This window comes from Protopterus annectens, chromosome 9.part0, assembly GCF_019279795.1.
Source record: "Protopterus annectens isolate FY-2018-M chromosome 9.part0, PAN1.0, whole genome shotgun sequence".
Classification (NCBI taxonomy): domain Eukaryota; kingdom Metazoa; phylum Chordata; order Ceratodontiformes; family Protopteridae; genus Protopterus; species Protopterus annectens.
In genome coordinates, this window is record NC_056743.1 from 230,349,735 (window position 1) to 230,368,854 (window position 19,120).

General features: G+C 43.0%; 1 protein-coding gene across 1 annotated transcript in view; it reads left to right on the plus strand.

Annotated features, from left to right (window-relative positions):
• The window catches only part of RRAS2 (RAS related 2), a gene marked incomplete in the record, with an annotated part of 709,318 nt that overhangs the window by 447,648 nt on the left and 242,550 nt on the right, over nt 1-19,120 (plus strand). The window contains 1 exon segment of the mRNA XM_044082797.1: nt 5,990-6,090. Coding sequence (XP_043938732.1) covers nt 5,990-6,090 — 101 coding nt within the window.

Here is a 19,120-nt window from a genome sequence, read left to right on the forward strand (position 1 = left end):
CAGTCTGCATTTTTGAAGTGCTGATTTGTTAAAGTACATATTTCTGATCATCAGTGTGGTTAATGTAAATTTGAAGTGAATGTGAAATCCAGGATTACAGTGTAGCAGGTAAAGGAAAAGGCTCTGCTTGTTCACCAAACCAAGTACTCCTGTTTTCTCTGAAACTGCCAAAATATGGGGTCTGTGGGTACTTTCCCCTTCATAAAGGTAATGTATGGCTGTCAGGTTTTGCTGAATTATCAAAATTTAAACTTTTTTTGGCAATTTTGTGAGGTTGTTTTGTTGACGGAGGTGATTTTGTATTGCCAATGTTCTTCGTGTTTCACTGTTGCAGTCATTACATTTGGGTAATCCTGCTGGCAGGCTGCCCTCAGTCGGCCTGAATTCCATAGTTCTGGGTCCTGCGTTGGCTGCTGTCGCCCCTTCCCTGAAATCAGGTCATCAGGGGTATAAAAGATGTGGCCGACGCCATTTTCTTTAGTCTTTCTTGCTGCGCGGTGCCCGAAGCAGAAGCAGTTTGCAAGTGCCAGTCGGCCGACTCCTGAGATTTTCGTGTTCGAGTTTCAGATCTGAAGTCTTCAATAAATCTAAGTACCCCGTTGGTGAAACTTTTTTCTTGCTCCAGACCGATGTCAGAAAAAGTTAATAATTGTATTTTTTGTGGAAAGCAAATTCCTCATAAGGACTTTCATTCTTACTGTATTCCTTGCCTAGGTCCTGATCACAGTGTTGCTGGTTGTCGGTTTTGTGCTAGATTTAACCAACTCACTATTAAGTGTCGGTATGATTTTGCTTTAAACTATTTTGGACGCCGGTTTAATTATCCAGAAATGTCGTCGGATAGTCATCCGACTACCAGAGTTCACAAAAAAACGCAAAGAAAAGGAGAGAGAGAGACAACCGAGGCCCAAAACTGACGACAAAGCTTCTCCTAAGCCAGTCTCTGGTTCGCCAGTTCTCAGTGAGGCGCTTTCGCAGCCCCTGACGCCCGCAACTTTAGAGTCGCAGGCTGCTGCCGACTCCCACATGGAGTCTGCCATGCCGCTGGAAACTCAAGGTATTGCAGCCTCGGAATACTATTCCTTCAGATGGGTCTGGAGCTGCTGAACAGGCACCGGCTTCTGAGGGTGTATTCAGACCTAAACATCTTTACATTAAACCAACTTCAGCTTCAAAGGAAAAGACTAAAGCACCTTCTAAAGCAAAGAAACAAACTCAGGAGCCACGTGGACAGGCCTCTATGCCCAAAAAACAGATGCTCAAAATGGCCGAAGACTTAATTACCTTGATCAGGGGTTCCCATCCCCCTCCTAATAAGAGGCCTAGGCAAGAAGACTGACTATGAATCTTCAGATCAGGTTTCTATTTCTTCTGATTCCTCTTCTGATCAGGAGTATTCTCTTCCCCCCTATGAGGATTCTGATGCTGAAGAATCTATACCTTCAGCTTCTCCTCCAGGGGACTATTCTTTTGGGGAAAACTTGCATACTATGAGGGAGCAGCATTTCCACTGGGAGAGCCAAGATTTTTCAGAATCTAAAAAGAGGCTCAGGGATTTCCTTTTACTGCCCCAACACAGGCCACTAACCATTCCACCTGTGTTATATTGTGGATGATGTGTTTTCGGAGTCTAGTGTTGCCCCTGACTCCTTACCTCCAGCTCCTGTTAAGCCTGACAGATATTACAGGGTTCCTGACTCTCATAAATTCCTTTTTAAAAACCCTGCTGCAGACCCTGAAACTGTTTCACAGGGTCCCAAAGGAGTTCAGGCTTCCGCTGCAAAAACCCTACCCCCTATGACAGAGATTCTAGGGCACTGGATAGATGGGGAAAAAAGGTTTACACATTTGCTACCTTGGCTAAAAGGGCCTTAAACTGTCAATTTCATATGCTCAGATATCAGCAACATGTCATGACATTGCTTAAACAGAAAATGTTATTAAACTCTGAATGTGCAGATAACAAGGAAATGCAGGATTTATTGCATGCAGCTGAACAAGTTGGAAAGAATACTTTGCAATGTGGTTTTGATTCTTTGGAGGCCTCCTGCAGAGCCGCAGTTACGGGTTCTGTAATTAGGAGGCATGCTTGGTTAAAGGAACAAAATCTGCCTAATCATGTCAAAGTTAAATTATTAGATGCACCTTTACAACATGATACTTTGTTTGGTGTTACGACAGAGGAGGTGTTAAAGAAAATGGAGGACAAAGCTAAATCTATGCAAACTGTCAAAGATTTTTTACAAGTACAACCACCTAGGTTTAGTAGACACTGGCCTACAAAGAACTGGTCCTTTCCTGTGTCAGACAGACCTCAAAGGGGCCGATCCAGACGCCCTAGAGGCAGATCCCAGGCGCAAGGTTCCTACAGGTCAAAGCAATGGGGTGCTTCTACCTCCAAAGTTGGAGAAGATAAATCACAACCTTACAGGAAACAGTCTCAGTGACTTCACCCTGCCGGCACCAAGCACTTATCTCCTGGCAGCACCCTTAGGGGGAAAATTAGCACTTTTTTCTCAAAATTGGCACATTATAACCCAGGACAAGTGTGTTCTAAATATCGTGTCACAAGGGTAAAAGTTCCATTTCCATACCATGCCAAAAGAGGCATACCTGCATGTCCCAATCAGACAATTATGCAGAAGATACCTCAGATTCAAGGCTGGCTCAATGCATTACCAATTCTCCACACTACCCTTTGGCTTATCTACTGTGCCCAGGGCCTTTACAAAGTGCCTGGCACCAATAATTGCATGCTGCAGACAGAGGAATACAAATATATCCTTACTTGGACGACTGTCTAATTCAAGCAGAGAACAAGGACATTCTTCTACAGCATCTGGCGTTTGTGAAAAGACTTCTAACATGCCTAGGGTACACAATCAATGAAAAGAAATCAAAGCTAGTACCCTCTCAAGAGATAATATTCCTGGGTACAAGCTTAAATACAACTGCCCAGATGGCTTCTCACACCAGATAAACAAAGGCAACTTGACTACCTATTTCACAATGTTGGCAACAAAGGCCCAGTTATCTGCAAGAAATATTCTGCAGGCTTTGAGCTTCATGGCATCCTGCATCCTACTAATTCCATACGCAAGACTCCATATGAGGAAACTTCAATGGTACCTAAAAAGTGTTTGGACTCAACATTGCCACAGCCTGGAAACAATGATTACTCTCATTCCCTGCCTACAACAGGAGTTTCGATGGTGGACAAAGGCTTGTCACCAAAACAAGGGACAGCCATTCACATTACCCACTGCCAGGCAGACACTAACAACGGATGCATCAGATTATGCCTGGCGGGGGCCCACATGGCAGGAAGATGCATTCAGGACACATGATCCTCAACCCAAATGCATCTACATATCAATCAAAAAGAAATGCTAGCTGTTCAGAATGCCCTGACAGCCTTCAAGGACCTACTTCATCCGTGACAACTACTGATAAAGACAGACAACAACCACAGTCATGTGGTATATAAACAAGAAGGGGGGCACACATTCTTCCCCCCTTTGCAGACTAGCCATGACTTTGTGGGACACAGCATTAACTTACCAAGTACATCTGCAGGCGCAATTCCTGCCAGGAAGGAAAAATACTCTGGCAGATGAACTAAGCAGAAACCTTATGGATCACCACGAGTGGCAGCTGGATCCGCAAGTCTTCAGCATGATAACAAGGAAATGGGGATGCCCGGACATAGATCTATTTGCCTCCCCTCACAACTACTAACTGAAAAGATTCTGCACAAGGACTTATCACAGACAAGCATGGAAAGTGGACGCCCTATCTTTCAGCTGGAAAAACCTATCAGTATATGCCTTTCCCCCACTGCCTCTCCTCCTCAAGGTACTCCTAAAGGTCAGACAGGAGAAGCCAAAAATTATACTGATTGCCCCAGACTGGCCCCGCCAGTACTGGTTTCCAATCCTAAAGACCTTGTCTCAATGCCCAGCTTGGACCTTACCTCAAATACCTCATCTACTGTCCCAGCAAAACAATCAGATTCTGCACAGCCAACTCAGGACTTTAAACCTGGCAGCATGGCGGATAATGTAGTCATACAAAACACACCTCTCAGTAAAGCTGTGATGCTGTAATTTTGGAGGCCAGAAGGCCTAGTACTAGAAAATCTTATGCTGGAAAATGGAAGAGATTCTGTGCTTGGAACCAGGCGCAAGGAACTGATACAGCTCTGTCAAATATTCCTCAGATTTTGCAATACTTAACTGAGATGCTGGACAAAGGCCTGTCTTTTTCATCTATTAAAATTCATGCCTCTGCAAATTCAGCTCATTACAATACAGAGCCACCAATCTTTTCTCATCCCTTATTAAAACAGTACCTCAGAGGAGCCAAAAATGTAAGGCCTCCAAGGAGATCACCAATGAGTGCATGGGACCTCAACTATGTCTTGGAAAAACTCACCCTGCCTCCTTTTGAGTCAGCTGCTACTGCTGATATAAATTTTTTATCTTGGAAAACAGCTCTGCTCCTAGCAGCGACTTCTGCAAGACGAGTTTCAGAGCTACAGGCACTCATGGCTGTGGAACCTTTTATCATTTTTTATCCAGACAGGGTCTCTCTGAGGACAAACCCAACATTTATGCCTAAGGTGGTGTCCAGTGTGGCTCTTAACCAAACTATTCATCTGCCAACTTTTTATCCAAATCCACAGAACAAGGGGGAGAGAATTCTGCATTCTTTGGAACGTACACAGACAGCTTAGATTCTACTTGGACAGAACCAGAGTTTTCAGAAAGACAGAGCAATTACTAGTGGCATATGTTGCAGGATCACAAGGAAAGGCTATCTGAAAGCAGACTATTTCAAAGTGGATAGGCCACTGCATTCATTTCTGCCACTTACATCATGGCAAACCAGTGCCTAAGGGCATTAGGCCACATTCAACCAGAGCTGCAGCCTTTCTCAGGGGAGTACCAACCAAGGACATTTTAGAGGCTGCTACCTGGAGTTCAGTGCACACCTTTACAAAGCACTATCATCTGCCACTCTACTCTAAATCCAGGGCAGGCTTTGCCACTGCAGTTCTGTAGGCCTCATAGCCGCTCCTAATGCTGTTTAGCTCCAGCCTCCCATCCATAGCTTTGGGACTGTACCCAAATGTAATGACTGCAACAGTGAAACACGAAGAACATAGTACAGTTGTGAACACTTACCATAAATGTAGATGTTCGAGTGTATTCACTGTTGCAGTCCAGGTTACCCACCCACCATCCCCCTTTTCTTCTGATGGAACCTATCATTCCTTCTCTGATTTATACAACCCATGTGGTGTCTTTGCTTGTAGATGAAGGTAAAGTTTATATCGGTGCATGTATTTATATATATATATATATATATATATATATATATATATATAAATTTTGGCTACCCTTTTAGGGGGCACCTGACATCTAGGGCAAGAAAAACTAAAGAAAATGGTGTCGGCCACATCTTTTATACCCCTGACGACTTGACATCAGGGAAGGGGCTACAGCAACCGGCGCAGGACCCAGGACTTTGGAATTCAGGCCGACTGAGGGCAACCTGCTAGCAGAATTACCCAAATGTAATTACTGCAACAGTGAATACACTCGAACATCTACATTTATGGTAAGTGCACACAACTGTACTTTTCTTATAATTCTAATATCGTAATGCATTTTAGGTAAGTACAGAGTGCACATAATACCAACACCCTTCAGTGGCTTTTTGGAGTGAGCTCTGCCTTTTTATGTGAGAGGTGTAGGAATTGCTAACATTTGCACTCTAAATTGCTATACATTTATTATTCTTGGGCACATAAACAATGGTCGTTTTAGTTTCCCTTGTTTGCTGTACTATTAGCACAGGGTTTTACAACGTTCAGAGTACTCTGTGCTCTTAACTTGTTCTGCCTAATAGTGAAGACTTCAGTTATTTACTGCTGTTTTTTGGGTTATACTTGTTGTTTATTGTACCTGCTCTTTTCCTTATGCAGTTGGACACAGCAGGACAGGAAGAATTTGGAGCCATGCGAGAACAATACATGAGAACAGGGGAGGGCTTCCTGCTTGTCTTCTCCGTCACTGACAGAGGAAGGTAAGCCATTTGAAACCTAGTATGTTGAAATCTTGTTTCTATGGAAACTACACGAATATATACTCATCTTTTGACGCACGACTCTTTTGCAGTAGTTACAAGCAGCTCTTCTTTTTTGTTTTTACTTTTTACTGTACTTTCACCCATTTTCCATTAAACAATTATTTTGTATATTTGATTTGTTTTCAGGCATTTTACTTAATTAGGCTTAATTATTATTACAAGTATAAACAAAAATGTAAGGAGTTCCTTCTAGCTGTATTGATACATTAGCTATGTAATTGACAGTGTAAGTACAGACAAGTGAGGCATAATTTGTGTGTGTGTGTGTGTGTGTGTGTGTGTGTGTGTGTGTGTGTGTGTGTGTGTGTGTGTAATGAGGAGCCGCAAGCAGAAAGTTTTTCTGCCCTTTCATTTGAATGTTAGATTCCTTGATGAAACCTGAAGGCAACTTTAAGCAGCGCTAAGTGTCTGTTGCACTGCATGTCTCAGAAAATGTAACGTTTAACTTTTAAGTCGGACCGTGGAGTACATTTCATTATTTATTTGTTTTATAGATTGGAATTTGTTTACTGGAGTACACCACTCATCAAACGATGACCTATTGCAGGCTCAGCCTGTGTCACATTACAGTGTAACAAAACAATGTTAAGGTATTATTATAACACATATATGTAGCAGTAGTTCACATCTATTTTGTCTTCATTTTCATTTGTTTTGGTAGACTGTTATTGATACTTGTAGAATCCTGTCTGAAACCCACTCTGTTATCATTTTGTAGTACCCCCCCCCCCCCCCCCCTTACTGGTGTAGCAGCATTGTTTTTTTTAAGCTGCATGTTTAACTGTTGGGGTTTTGTATGTGTTTTCTAAGTTGCTGTACACCAGATATATTTCTACACTTGTCCAGGAAATGAGCAATTCTTGTCTAACAAGCCCATCAGTTGTTTCCAGAACTGAAAACCTAGTTAGCTGCAGTATTGCAGTGCATTTGTGTGATTTCAGTAAGTCTGTACACTGAATCACTCAGCAGTTTACTTTCTAAAGTGTGAACAAGCTCTCATGAAGAGTGGTGCGTAAACCACAAGAGGGCAGTGTTTAAAAGTTACAGTGAATGCAACCGATAATTTTTGCAATATGTAATGCAAATTTATGTATTTATTTATTCTTAATCAGTTTGTCAGCTGGGTAACTCCACTGCCCAAATGGTCCCTTTTCAGGGGCAACCTGGGAGTATTGTCTGGTTTAGTTACATGGAAGGCAAATAGCGGTGAAAGGATTCAGACTCTGTACTCTTAACTTAGATAAAGTAGGACATCACCAGCTCAGAGTCTTAATCATCTGAACTAACTGCCAGACATTGATTTATTTTATTTGTTTAAATATTTGTTAATTTGGTGAGTGGGATGGTCCAAAGATGTATTTCCACCATGACTTGGGGGCCAAAGACACAGAACACAAGTTAAAAACATTATTTCATTGTTATGAGTCCTTGACAATGACCATGAAGTATACAGCTGTTCGAATACAGTTATGGAAAAGAGTCCAGTAGATAGTGTGCACATTATACCGTCCATTTGTCGTAGTACACTTATTTTGCAGTAACTTCACGTACATAAGAACTTCATACTTGCAAAGAAGTAATAAGTTGCTTGCATTTATATAAATTGTGTGTAGTGTTTACAGTTAATAGATATTTACTAGGCTAATAACCACAAGGGCCTTATTAAGTCTGGCCATGCATCCCAAATATCTAACATGTTCTGGTACCCTTGATAAGTGTAAGCAGAGGCTTGGGAGATGAACCATTTACACATTGCCTGTGTCCATTAGAGACATAGGTGCCAAGCCAGGGATGTATTTCCTGTTCCCCATCCAATTGTCCAAGGTATACTTGAATTGGGTTAGGGAGGAGCTCAGCTTCACATGGATGGGGCGCCTGTTCCAGAGACGTGGCAGTCTCTGGGATACATACCTGTCTCTCCAGCAGTTCCTATTTAAATCACAGGTAAGGTTCACGTCTTTTGAATGGGTCATTCTGGTGCTGTTTGTTTTGTGGATATGCAGGAAGTCCATCAGAGTGGGGTTTGACAATGCCCTGTATGCCAGGCATAGATCTCCTCTCAGCAGCATGTAGGAGACAGAATGCAGGGATAGGGCCTTGACGCAATCTGCATAGGACATTTTACTTATGCTCTGTATTCTTTTAGTGAGGAACCTCTATGGACTTTGTTGGGTGCATACCAAAGGGGGGATTGTACTCAGTGATAGGTGTTATGAATGCCATGTACAGTGGAACAATCACTTATTGGACCTAGATGCCATACCTTTGTTTATAAGTCATGCAACATAGAATGCTTTCCTCACTACTGTAGACACATTATGATCAAAGGATATATTACTGTCCATGTGTGTCACCAAATCCCTGACTGCAGGATCAACTGTAAAGGGGTGTGTTGTATGATAGTTACCAGAGGTAGATGACTTCCCGAAGGAAACTTATGCATTTCTTTGTATTTAGATTTAGTCCATAACTTTGACCCCAGTTGTTTGTCTGTGTCATCCCTTCCTGGAGAACATTTGTGTCGATGTGTGATTAAAATGACAGCTCCTAGTTTACAATCATCTGCACATTTAGTCAGTCAGAGACTATTGACATTGGCCTTGACTTCAGAGAAGTAAATGCCAAAAAGGAGTGGTTTAAGGACCAATCCCTGAGAGACTCCACTTGTGACTGGTCTCTTTCTAGTAGAGGACTCTCAAATTCTAACTTCATGGGTCCTGTCTGTGAGCCGTTTGAAAATCCATGAGGTGTTGTGTCAAATGCCCTGGCCAGGTCAAGGTAAGGAGTGTGACCCTTTTTGCCCTCATCAATTGCTTTGATGACCTTCTCAAGGAAGTCCACCAGGTTGAGTAGGCGTGATCTGCCCTTGATGAAACAAAACTGGGTTGGGTCTAGTGTCTGGAGGTTTACTATATCATTTAATTTCCATGGTAATTCTTTACATGGCTTTGCATATAAGACTAGTGAGACGTATAGGTCTGTAGTTGCCAGGGTCTGTAGGTGGCACAACTTTGTGTATGAGAATGACTGTTGCTGTTCTCCATTCATGAGGCATAAAGCCTGTTTGGAGGCTACAGTTAAACAGCAATTCCAGAGGGTCTGATAGGTCATGTTTCAGGCTATTTAGAAGGCGTCCTGGGATATTGTCTGGTCCATTGATGCAGTGTTCTTGGCCTTGGAGAGAGCATTAAGAATCTTTTTGTTAGTTATAGCAGGGGGAGGTATTTTTGATGGTATTTCCTGAAGGAAGGTTGAGGAGGAAAGAGGAGAAAGGTTGGAGCTAAATTTATGGCCAGTAGTTTTGCTATATCTTCTGGCAAAGTATAGGTGGCTCCATTTACAGTGAGGGGAGCGCACATTTGTGTATTGCCTTTGAGGTTGAGGACATAGCTAAAGAATACCTTGTGGTTGTCCTTGGCCTGGGATGCCAAATTTTCCTCAAATTAGGCTTTGGTAGATTTTAATTGTCCTCTGAGTTGTTTTGTTTAATTTGATGAGAGTGCTTTTATCCTGCTTAGTGGTGCACCTCCTAATTTTTGCCATGATTTCTTCTTTCTGCTGTACAGCCTGTTGATTTTGTGATTCCATCTAGCATTGAGCAGTAATTCCTTTCGATTTTCTTGGTTTAGGTGACTTGTTTTTTAAGTTAGTTCTGTACTTCTTCCTGGTGGGTACAGCTTCCTCTATACAGCTATTAACATGGTTGTGTAGGGTTTCTATGAACAGTTCTGCACAGCCAGCAGAGTTCTTAGGGTTTATGTTGGCATGACATTTTGCCAGGTTATCACCTAATAGCAGGAAGTTAGCTTTAGAGTAGTTCCTGAATATTCCAGGGCTTCTGGGGGTCTAGGTTTTATTTTTACTTCAAATGCTGAGTGTTTCCAGTAAGTTTAAATATGTGGTATGGGTTTCCTGGGTCATAGAGGGGGACCTATAGCTTACAAGTAAGTGGTTTTGGACTTTGCCTGTGGTAATTTGAACATGTTCTGTTTGACCAGCCTTGAAGTATATTTATTTTTGATGTGAACAGAGACACCTCCACGTTTAATTCCTGTCTATGTAGTAGCTGGTCTAAATGTGTGGAAGGCATTACAACCTTGCACTGCCAGTATGCTGTCTGTGGAGACGTCAGCATTCTCTCGGGTGAAGACAGCTTCTAGGGAGTTGAGTTTTTTGTTTAGACTCCTAGCTTTGAGCAGTAATTCGTTTAGATTTTCTTGGTTTAGATTTGCTGTGTCAGAAGTACTTTCAGTTTGACATTGCATAAAAAGCCACTGTGGGGGAAGACAGTGTTTTAGCTAATATTCAAAAGCCTAGAGGGGAGAGGTACAGACCATCCCTGGCAAAACAGCGTGTTCTGTTGACCATCTCCTTCCATGCCGACAAATATTGCACCCCCTTAGATTGACACCAGAAACTAAGCCACTTATTAAAGTCATTCATTTTTTGTTCGTATTGTAGCATCATCCTTGGAGAAGGTAAAATGCTCAGTGCTAGGCTTGCACCAGCCTGGGACACACATTCCAACAGCTGCATGACCTCTCTCTTCATATAGTCTAGGGAGGTACATCTCAGTTCATTTATACCCACAAGGACTATGACTGAGTCATATTGGTAGTTGTGGTCTAATGACCTGGCTGCATACCTAATGGTGGATCCTAGCCCCTGATAAGCAACTGACAGTGACTATCTCCTTATTCAGCCTGGTGAGAGGGATATCAGTGTGTCTCATGATGGAATCTCGAATTACCATAATAATTGATTGTGTGGTGACTAGCCTTATGGGCTTAGAAGTAGAGGTTCCATGAGATGTGGCTATATGTGTTGACGTGGGTGTTGTTTTGAAAGAGTACATTCAGGGCTGCTAAGGATATTTGTTATATGTACTTCATCTAGGAGGTCTTAGGGATTTAGGGAAAGTTACATTTAAGTGCTTCAGCATATGTGGGCCAATATGTCTTTGAATTGTTTGTGATGGGTGCAGCATGTGTACTACTGACAACCTTATTGACATTAGGAGTACTTTCATGTGAGAGCTTTGCTTCCAGTGACATAGGGTAAATAGATCTCCCACATACCATATCAGTTTAGTTGAGAATTAACTGGTTGTCAGTAAACATGAGGCAATTTCTGCATTGCCTCAGGATGCCCATATCCACCGAGATAGTAATGGAGATAGTGAGGAAGTTCATATACATGGAAACAGACCCCTTTTTTATTAAGAAGACAGTGGAGTAAGAATGCATTGCAATTCCGGGAGTATCTGGTTTGCAACTCTGTGGACAGTGCTTGTCACTGCAAACTAGTTCCCCTGTATGCAAGCTAGATATTGCTGACATTTCAGTTGTGCTTACAGGAAAAATGTCACTCAAGGTGTCTCTGTCTATACAGGGAGCTGCCAAACAGTTGAAGGGAAACTAATAAGTAGAGCCCGAAAATTTAAGGATGAAGTATTTAGGCAGATGTCTTGAAGTTAGAAACAAATCAAGCAGTACTTTGAAAACAAATAATTCGCTTGTCAAGAATGATGAAAAGAGGGGAGTTGCTTGAATGGCTACTGTCTGGCTACCACTAGTGGTGGTTTCACCACAGCTTCACTCTTTTAGGATACAGTTCTCATTTGCTTCTCTCACCAGAAGCAAAACTTTAGCACCACTCCCAAGATGAGAAGCAGGCTACAGCTTGTTTTGTGATCCACAGTCTTGTCTCAGATGATGCAAGGGTCTATATGCATGTTGCAGTCTTTTCCTGGCAGATGCCTTGAATAGCAACTAGACCAGTCAGAGACATCAGGAGTGGAGGGAGCTCCCTGGTCAGCCTCAGTAAGATGCTGAGATCCCTTATAAGATCCTCCAAAGCTAGCTACGAAAACAAAATCGCCGTTAAATCCAAGGACAACCACAAAGCATTCTATAGCTATGTCAAGAATCTAGATTCCAACACCCAAATCTGCTCTGAATTACAGCACAAAGGCATGAAAATTACAGAACTAACTGATATTGCCAACATCCTGGAAGATAGGTTCAGTGCAAACTTTACCCCCCTCTCACCCCCTAAAGGGCCCATATCTATACAGGACGAATGCAGAGTCCCTGTAATCACAACTATGCAGATAAAAGCTGCACTCTCTAAAGCCAAAAACACAGCATCCATGGGACCGGACAACATCCCAGGCTGCGTTTTACACAAACTTCAGAATGAACTGGCTCCCCATTTAAGCACCATGTTCAATAATAGGCTCGCATCAGGCTTTGTGCCCACTGAATGGCACACAGCAACAGTTATCCCACTCCACAAAGTGGGAGCCACCACTGATCCCAGGAACTATCGACCTATTAGCCTGACGAGCCTGGTCTGCAAGGCCATGGAACGTATCATCATGGAACTCATAAACAAAGACATTGGTAACCTCCAAACTCTGGATCCCACCCAGTTTGGGTTTGTGAAAGGCAGATCATGCCTCCTGAACCTGATCAACTTCTTTGAGGCAGTCACCAAAGCTGTGGATGAGGGTAAGGTGGTTCACACAGCCTATCTTGACCTCGCCAAGGCTTTCGACACCATCCCCATTCTGGAATTAGCTAAACTAGGTATAAATCCCCACGACACAAGATGGGTTGCCAACAGGCTTGCTGACAGAACCCACACTGTGAAAGTTGCAGACTCCAAATCTGACCTCAAAGCAGCAACAAGTGGAGTACCACAGGGTTCTGTCCTGGGACCTCTCCTGTTTGGTATCTACTTCTCTGAAGTACAGGCTAACACAGAAGGCCTCTGGCTAATGAAGTTCACAGATGACTGCAAACTAGGAGCCACAGTCAAGTCCCCAAATGATGTGGACAACCTACAGAAGGGCCTCACTTAGACAGATGCCTGGTGTCAGAGCCATGGCCTCAAGCTCAATGCCAAAAAGTGCAGTGTCATCCCCTTTGGTAAAAACTCTGTACCCTTGAACTACCACATAGGCAGCAATCTACTTAACACAGAGTGCGTGATAAGAGACCTTGGGACCCAGGTGGACAGTAGTCTCTCCTTTGATAGTCACAGCGCCACAGTAGTCAGGAAGTCCTTTTCCATGGCACACATCACCATAAAAGGGTTCTTATCCAGGAAAAAGAGGTCATTGTTCCCCTCTACTCGTCACTCATTAGACCCATTATAAAGTACAACGCCCCTTTTGGAATGTACCTCACAAGACATCTGGAACAGCTGGAAAGGCCACAGAAGTACCTCACAAAGAGGATTACTGGCCTCAAACAAATGCCCTACACTGACCGCCTCAAAAAACTCCAGCTTTACTCCGTAGCATATCGCCTACTCCGAGGTGATCTCTGCCTGACATATAAAGCTATGTCAAACCCAGAGCTGTTGGACATATGCTACACCTAAAGAAATCCCAATCCCTCCAAGCTACATGCTCTAGGGGCCTAAACCTTGTCACCACAATAAACAGGATACACTGGAGAGATAGATTCCTGTCCCAGAGACTTCCTATACTCTGGAACAAGCTACCCATCTATGTCAAGCAAAGTTCTTCATTAGCACTCTTCAAGAAAAATCTTGATGAGTGGATGGGAGATGGGAAATACACCCTGGGGATCACTTCTGTGTCTGCTGGACAGTGGCACAGGAAAATAACTTTCTTGGGTGGCGTAAGCTATGGTACCTTGCTGGCTAGGCTTATATAGGCCCTTGGGCCAATAGCCTAGTACCTACCTATGAATGTTACACATATGAAGGGATGGTCAGGTACAACAGTGGAAGGATTTTTAAATGAGATAATTTGGTACAGGAGATCTTTATTGTAGTTAAGTCATGCATTAAATCAGTGCTGTTCAAAGACTTCCTTGAGATGAGAAAGTAGTTTAGCTCTAGTGGTGTAGTGAATGTCATTGTGTAAAATTAAAGTCAGGCAGATCCATCTGGTTAGTGCAGCTTTGCTGAAGCTTTTGCCATCTAATGCAATTAGAGATCTTGAGTATTCTAAAGTGAAGAAAGATGAGATGTTCTTCATGTTTTACTGTTGCAGTCATTACATTTGGGTTATCTGCTTGCAGGTAGCCCTCAGTTAGCCTGATTATCAAAGTCTTGGGTCCTGCGTCAGTTGCTGTCTCATCTTCCGTGACGTCAGGTAGCCAGGGGGTATAAAGCATGCAGCCGACGCTGTTACATCAGTCTTTCTTGCCATGCGGTGCCCGAAGCAGAAGCAATTCGCAAGTGTCAGTCGACCGACTTCTGAAGTTTTCGTTTTCGAGTTTCAGATCCGAAGTCTTCAACAAAGCTAAATACCCCTTTTGGGATTCTTTTTCTTGCTCTAAACTGATGTCAGTGAAAGTTAACAATTGTATTACTTGTAGAAAGCAAATACCTCATAAAGATTTTCATTCGTACTGCATTCCTTGCTTAGGCCCAGACCACGACGTCCCTCGCTGTCGGTTTTGTGCTTATTCAGTCTTCAAACTATTCGTCATCAGTTCATTTTCGCATCTAACTATTTTGTACTCAGTTCAGTTATCCGGAAATGGCTTCGGTAAGCCACCCGACTACCGACATTCTGAAAAAACGCGAAGATAAAGACAGAGACAGACCTGATAGGTCCAAAGCTGCCGACGATGCTTCCGTTAAGCTAGTCGCCAGTTCGCCGGTACTCAAGTGAGGTGCTTTCGCAGCCCCTGATGCCCACTGCTTCAGATTCACAGGCCTCTACTGAGACCCATTTGGATGCCACGAGATGCTTCTTCAACTATGGAACCTGTGGACGTGTCTACTTTGGATGGGTCCGGAGCCACTGTGCAGGCACCGGCTTCTGAGGGTGTATTCAGGCCTACTGACTTGCATATTAAACCAAAGGCATCTTCTTCTTCAAGGCCTAAAACTCTATCAACGCCTAGAAAACCGATAGCCTGATTGCATGGTCAGGCCCCTATGCCTAAAAAACAAATAAGAATGGCTGAAGACCTTATTACTCTAATCAGGGGAAGCCGCCCTTCTTCCTCTAAGAGACCTAGAACTGATTTTCCTTCTGATTCTTCTGATCAGGATTATGAAATTTCTGCTTCTTCTGATGACCAGGATTTGCCCTTATCTACCTATGAGGATTCTGATGCAGAGAACTTCATTCCCTCTGCTTCCCCTCCAGAAGATTTCTCTTTTGGTGAAACTTTGCATACTCTTAGGGAGCATTTCCGTTGGGAAAGTCAAGATTACTCTGACTCCAAAAAGAGGCTTTGGGAATTCTTACTCCTACTTCAGCACAGGCCTTTAGCTATCCCTCCTGTACTGGGCATTCTAGATGATGCCTTCTTGGAATCTAGCCTGGCCCCAGACACTTTACCTCCAGCTCCCAGGAAACCTAACCGGTATTACAGAGTCCCTGACTCTCACAAGTTCTTCTTTAAGAATCTTACTGCGGATCCAGAAACAATTTCACAGGGACCCAAAGGCATTAAGGCTACTACTGCCAAAAACCCTGCCCCCTCGGATAGAGATTCCAGAGCCCTGGACAGATTGGGTAAGAAGGTATACACTTCTGCTACTTTGGTCATTAGGGCCTTAAACTGCCAGTTTCATATGTTAAAGTATCAGCAGCATATTGTTGGATTACTTGAACAGAAAATGATGTTTCCTGACTGTGCTGAAAATAAAGAATTACAGGATTTAATGCATTCTGCTGAACAAGTTGGTAAACATACTTTGCAATGTGGTTTTGATTCATTAGTGGCATCTTGCAGGACTGCTATCACTGGGTCTGTCCTTAGAAGGCATGCTTCTCTTAAGAAACAAAATTTGCCAGATCATGTTAAAGCTAAATTACTGGATGCTCCCTTAAACCAAGACCACCTGTTTGGCAACAAAGCAGAAGTACTACTTAAAAAGATGGAGGAAAAAGCTAAATATATGCAAACTGTTAAAGATTTCCTGAAAATACAGCCTCCCAGATTTAGTAGGCACTGGCCTTCAAAGAATTGGTCCTTTCCTGTCTCTTCCAGGCCTTCTCAGTCCAAACCCAGGACTAGCAGACCACCCAGGCTTCAGTCTCAAGGTACTCACAGGCCAAGCAGTGGGGGGCTCCCACTTCCAAAGCTGGAAGTAGTAAGACACCCCCCTATGGTAAACTGTCACAATGACTTAACCTTAAACCTTCCAAGCCCTGCTCAACTGACTGTTTCTTTATGGGGAAAGATCACCCTGCATGCGAAAAAACTGGGAACTCATTACCCAAGCCAAATGGGTTTTAAATATAGTTTCCCAAGGATACAGATTCCACTTCCACTCCTTACCAACCCCAAACAGTTGGCCGGACCTACCCCCAAATCAGTGACCAGAGGCTCAAAATCAGGTTCTCTCTCTTCTAAGTGTCAGGGCTATTCAACCTGTCCCGGAAGAGGAATGGGGGCAAGGTTTTTACTCAATTTTTCCTGGTACCCAGAAAAGACAATTTCTGGTGTCCTATCCTGGATCTGTCTATCCTAAACACTTTTTTGGTAATCCCAAAATTCAAAATGCTAACTCTTCATCAGCTGCTTCCCATGCTAGGCAAAAATGCCTGGTTGGTAACACTGGATTTAAAGGAAGCTTACCTGCACATCCCAGTAAGGGAATCTTCCAGAAAATACCTACGCTTCAGAGCAGGCTACATGCACTATCAGTTCTCTGCACTGCCCTTTGGCTTATCTACTGCGCCCAGGGTATTCACAAAGTGCCTAGCTTCAGTCATTGCATTCTGCAGGCAAAGAAATATTCAAATATACCCATACCTGGACGATTGTCTAATTCAGGCAGAAAGCCAGGGCATACTATTAAGTCATCTGGCATTTGTAAAGAGACTACTAACTTCACTGGGGTACACCATAAATTAAAAGAAATCACACCTAGTACCCTGCCAACAAATTGTATTCCTGTGAGCAAGCTTAAATACAACTTCCCAGATGGCCTACCTCACGCCAGAGAAACAAGTTTATTTGACAGCCTACTTCAAACTACTGGCCACAAAGACCCAGCTATCTGCAAGGAAAATACTGTAAGCCCTGGGGTTTATGGCCTCTTGCATTTTACTAATTCCATATGCAAGACTGCATATGAGGAAACTACAATAGTATCTAAAAAGCCTATGGTGTCAACATTCTCAGGACCTAGAATCAATGATTCCTATCATTCCTTGTATAAGAACAGAGTTCCTTTGGTGGGCAGAAAGCGCTCATCTGTTGTTGGATTTAAAATAAAGAACTGCAGATTTATCTCACTAGTGACCTGGAACCATTCTTTTGTTTTATATTTGCTGGTTTGGACTGACAATACTCATTGCACCAGAATGGCCACGCCAACACTGGTACCCCCTCTTGCGCAGTGTGTCACTGCCAGAACCATGGCACCTGGCTCAGACCCCTTCCCTGCTGTCCCAGCAGGAGGGCCAGATTCTGCACCCCCAGCTACAAACCCTGAACCTTGCAGCCTGGCTAATTACCTGAGCTCTCCATTACCATCCCTCAGTAAGCAAGTGTTGGTTGTCATTCTGGAGGCAAGGAGACCTAGTACTAGAAAATCCTATGCTGAAAAATGGAAAAGATTCTGTTCCTGGAGTCAAACTCAGGGGATGCTGCACAAGGGTCTTTCCTTCTCTTCCATTAAAATCCATGCCTCAGCCATTTCAGCACATTATTCTATGGAGCCACCCCTCTTCTCTCATCCACTGCTGAAGCAATTCCTCAGAGGGGCCAAAAACTTAAGACCACTCAGGAGAGCCCCCTACTCCAGCCTGGAACCTTAACTTTGTATTGGAAAAGCTCACTCTACCTCCCTTTGAGCCAGCTGCAACTGCAGAGTTGAAATTCCTTTCTTGGAAAACAGCCTTCCTCCTAGCCATCACTTCAGCTAGAAGGGTATCTGAATTTCAGGCCCTCATGACAGTGAAGTCTTTCATCATCTTTCATGCAGATAGGGTGTCCCTCAGGACCAACCCTTCCTTTATGCCCAAGGTGGTATCCAGTGTGGCCCTTAATCAGTCCATTCATTTGCCAACCTTCTTTTCTAATCCACAGAACAAAGGGAAATGAATACTGCACTCCTTGATGTGCATAGACAGCTTAGATTTTACTTGGACGGGACTAAGCCTCTCAGGAAATCTGAATAGCTGCTGGTTGCATTTGCTGCAGGGGCAGAGGGAGAGGCCATTTCAAAGCAAACCATTTCTATGTGGATAGGCCATTGCATTAATTTCTGCTATAAGCACCATGGAAAATCTAACCAGTAAAAACAAAGAGCAAGACCAAGAACAAGTGAACGACCACAAAGCTGACACCACCAGGTTCAAATAAATCCACAAATTGGTCTTTAATGTAAAAACACCACACCAAGAAATCACGTAGTACAAGCGCTTTCGCTAGGATGTTCCTAGCTTTATCAAGTTGTTGAACCATTCTGCCATCTTGACTTAAATAGCTACTTGCAATCAATTAAACAATTTAATATTCAATTAAAACTAAATTAAATGCATACATTAATTAAAAAACTGCCTCAATAAAATATAACTGAACATTTAAATCCATTCACAACCCAATGTTCACAATTAAAACCATTTTGTTGCCCACTATTGTACCCCCTGTTTAATGGTTTAATAATGCTGCTGGTGTTTCTGCAAATTAAACACATGAAAAATTCTTTTTACCAAAAAGCAGAACCTTTACTCATATTTTTACATGGTTGCATGTTTGTGAATAAATAACCAATGAATAAACCTAACAAACACCCTGAGCGGTGGAATGAGTGTGCAATTAAAAAAATATATATATGTGTGTACAGACAGATCCAGGTATGGACAGAAGTTGCATCGGAATAAACCAAAACAAGGAAAAACAAGGAGATGAAAAATGAATGGGAAAACATGTGCCTGAGCAAATAAACCCGTTTCCTATCCTAATACAGTCCACCGGAGAAACCATGTGGCTGTGTATAAGCCCAGTGCCAGTAA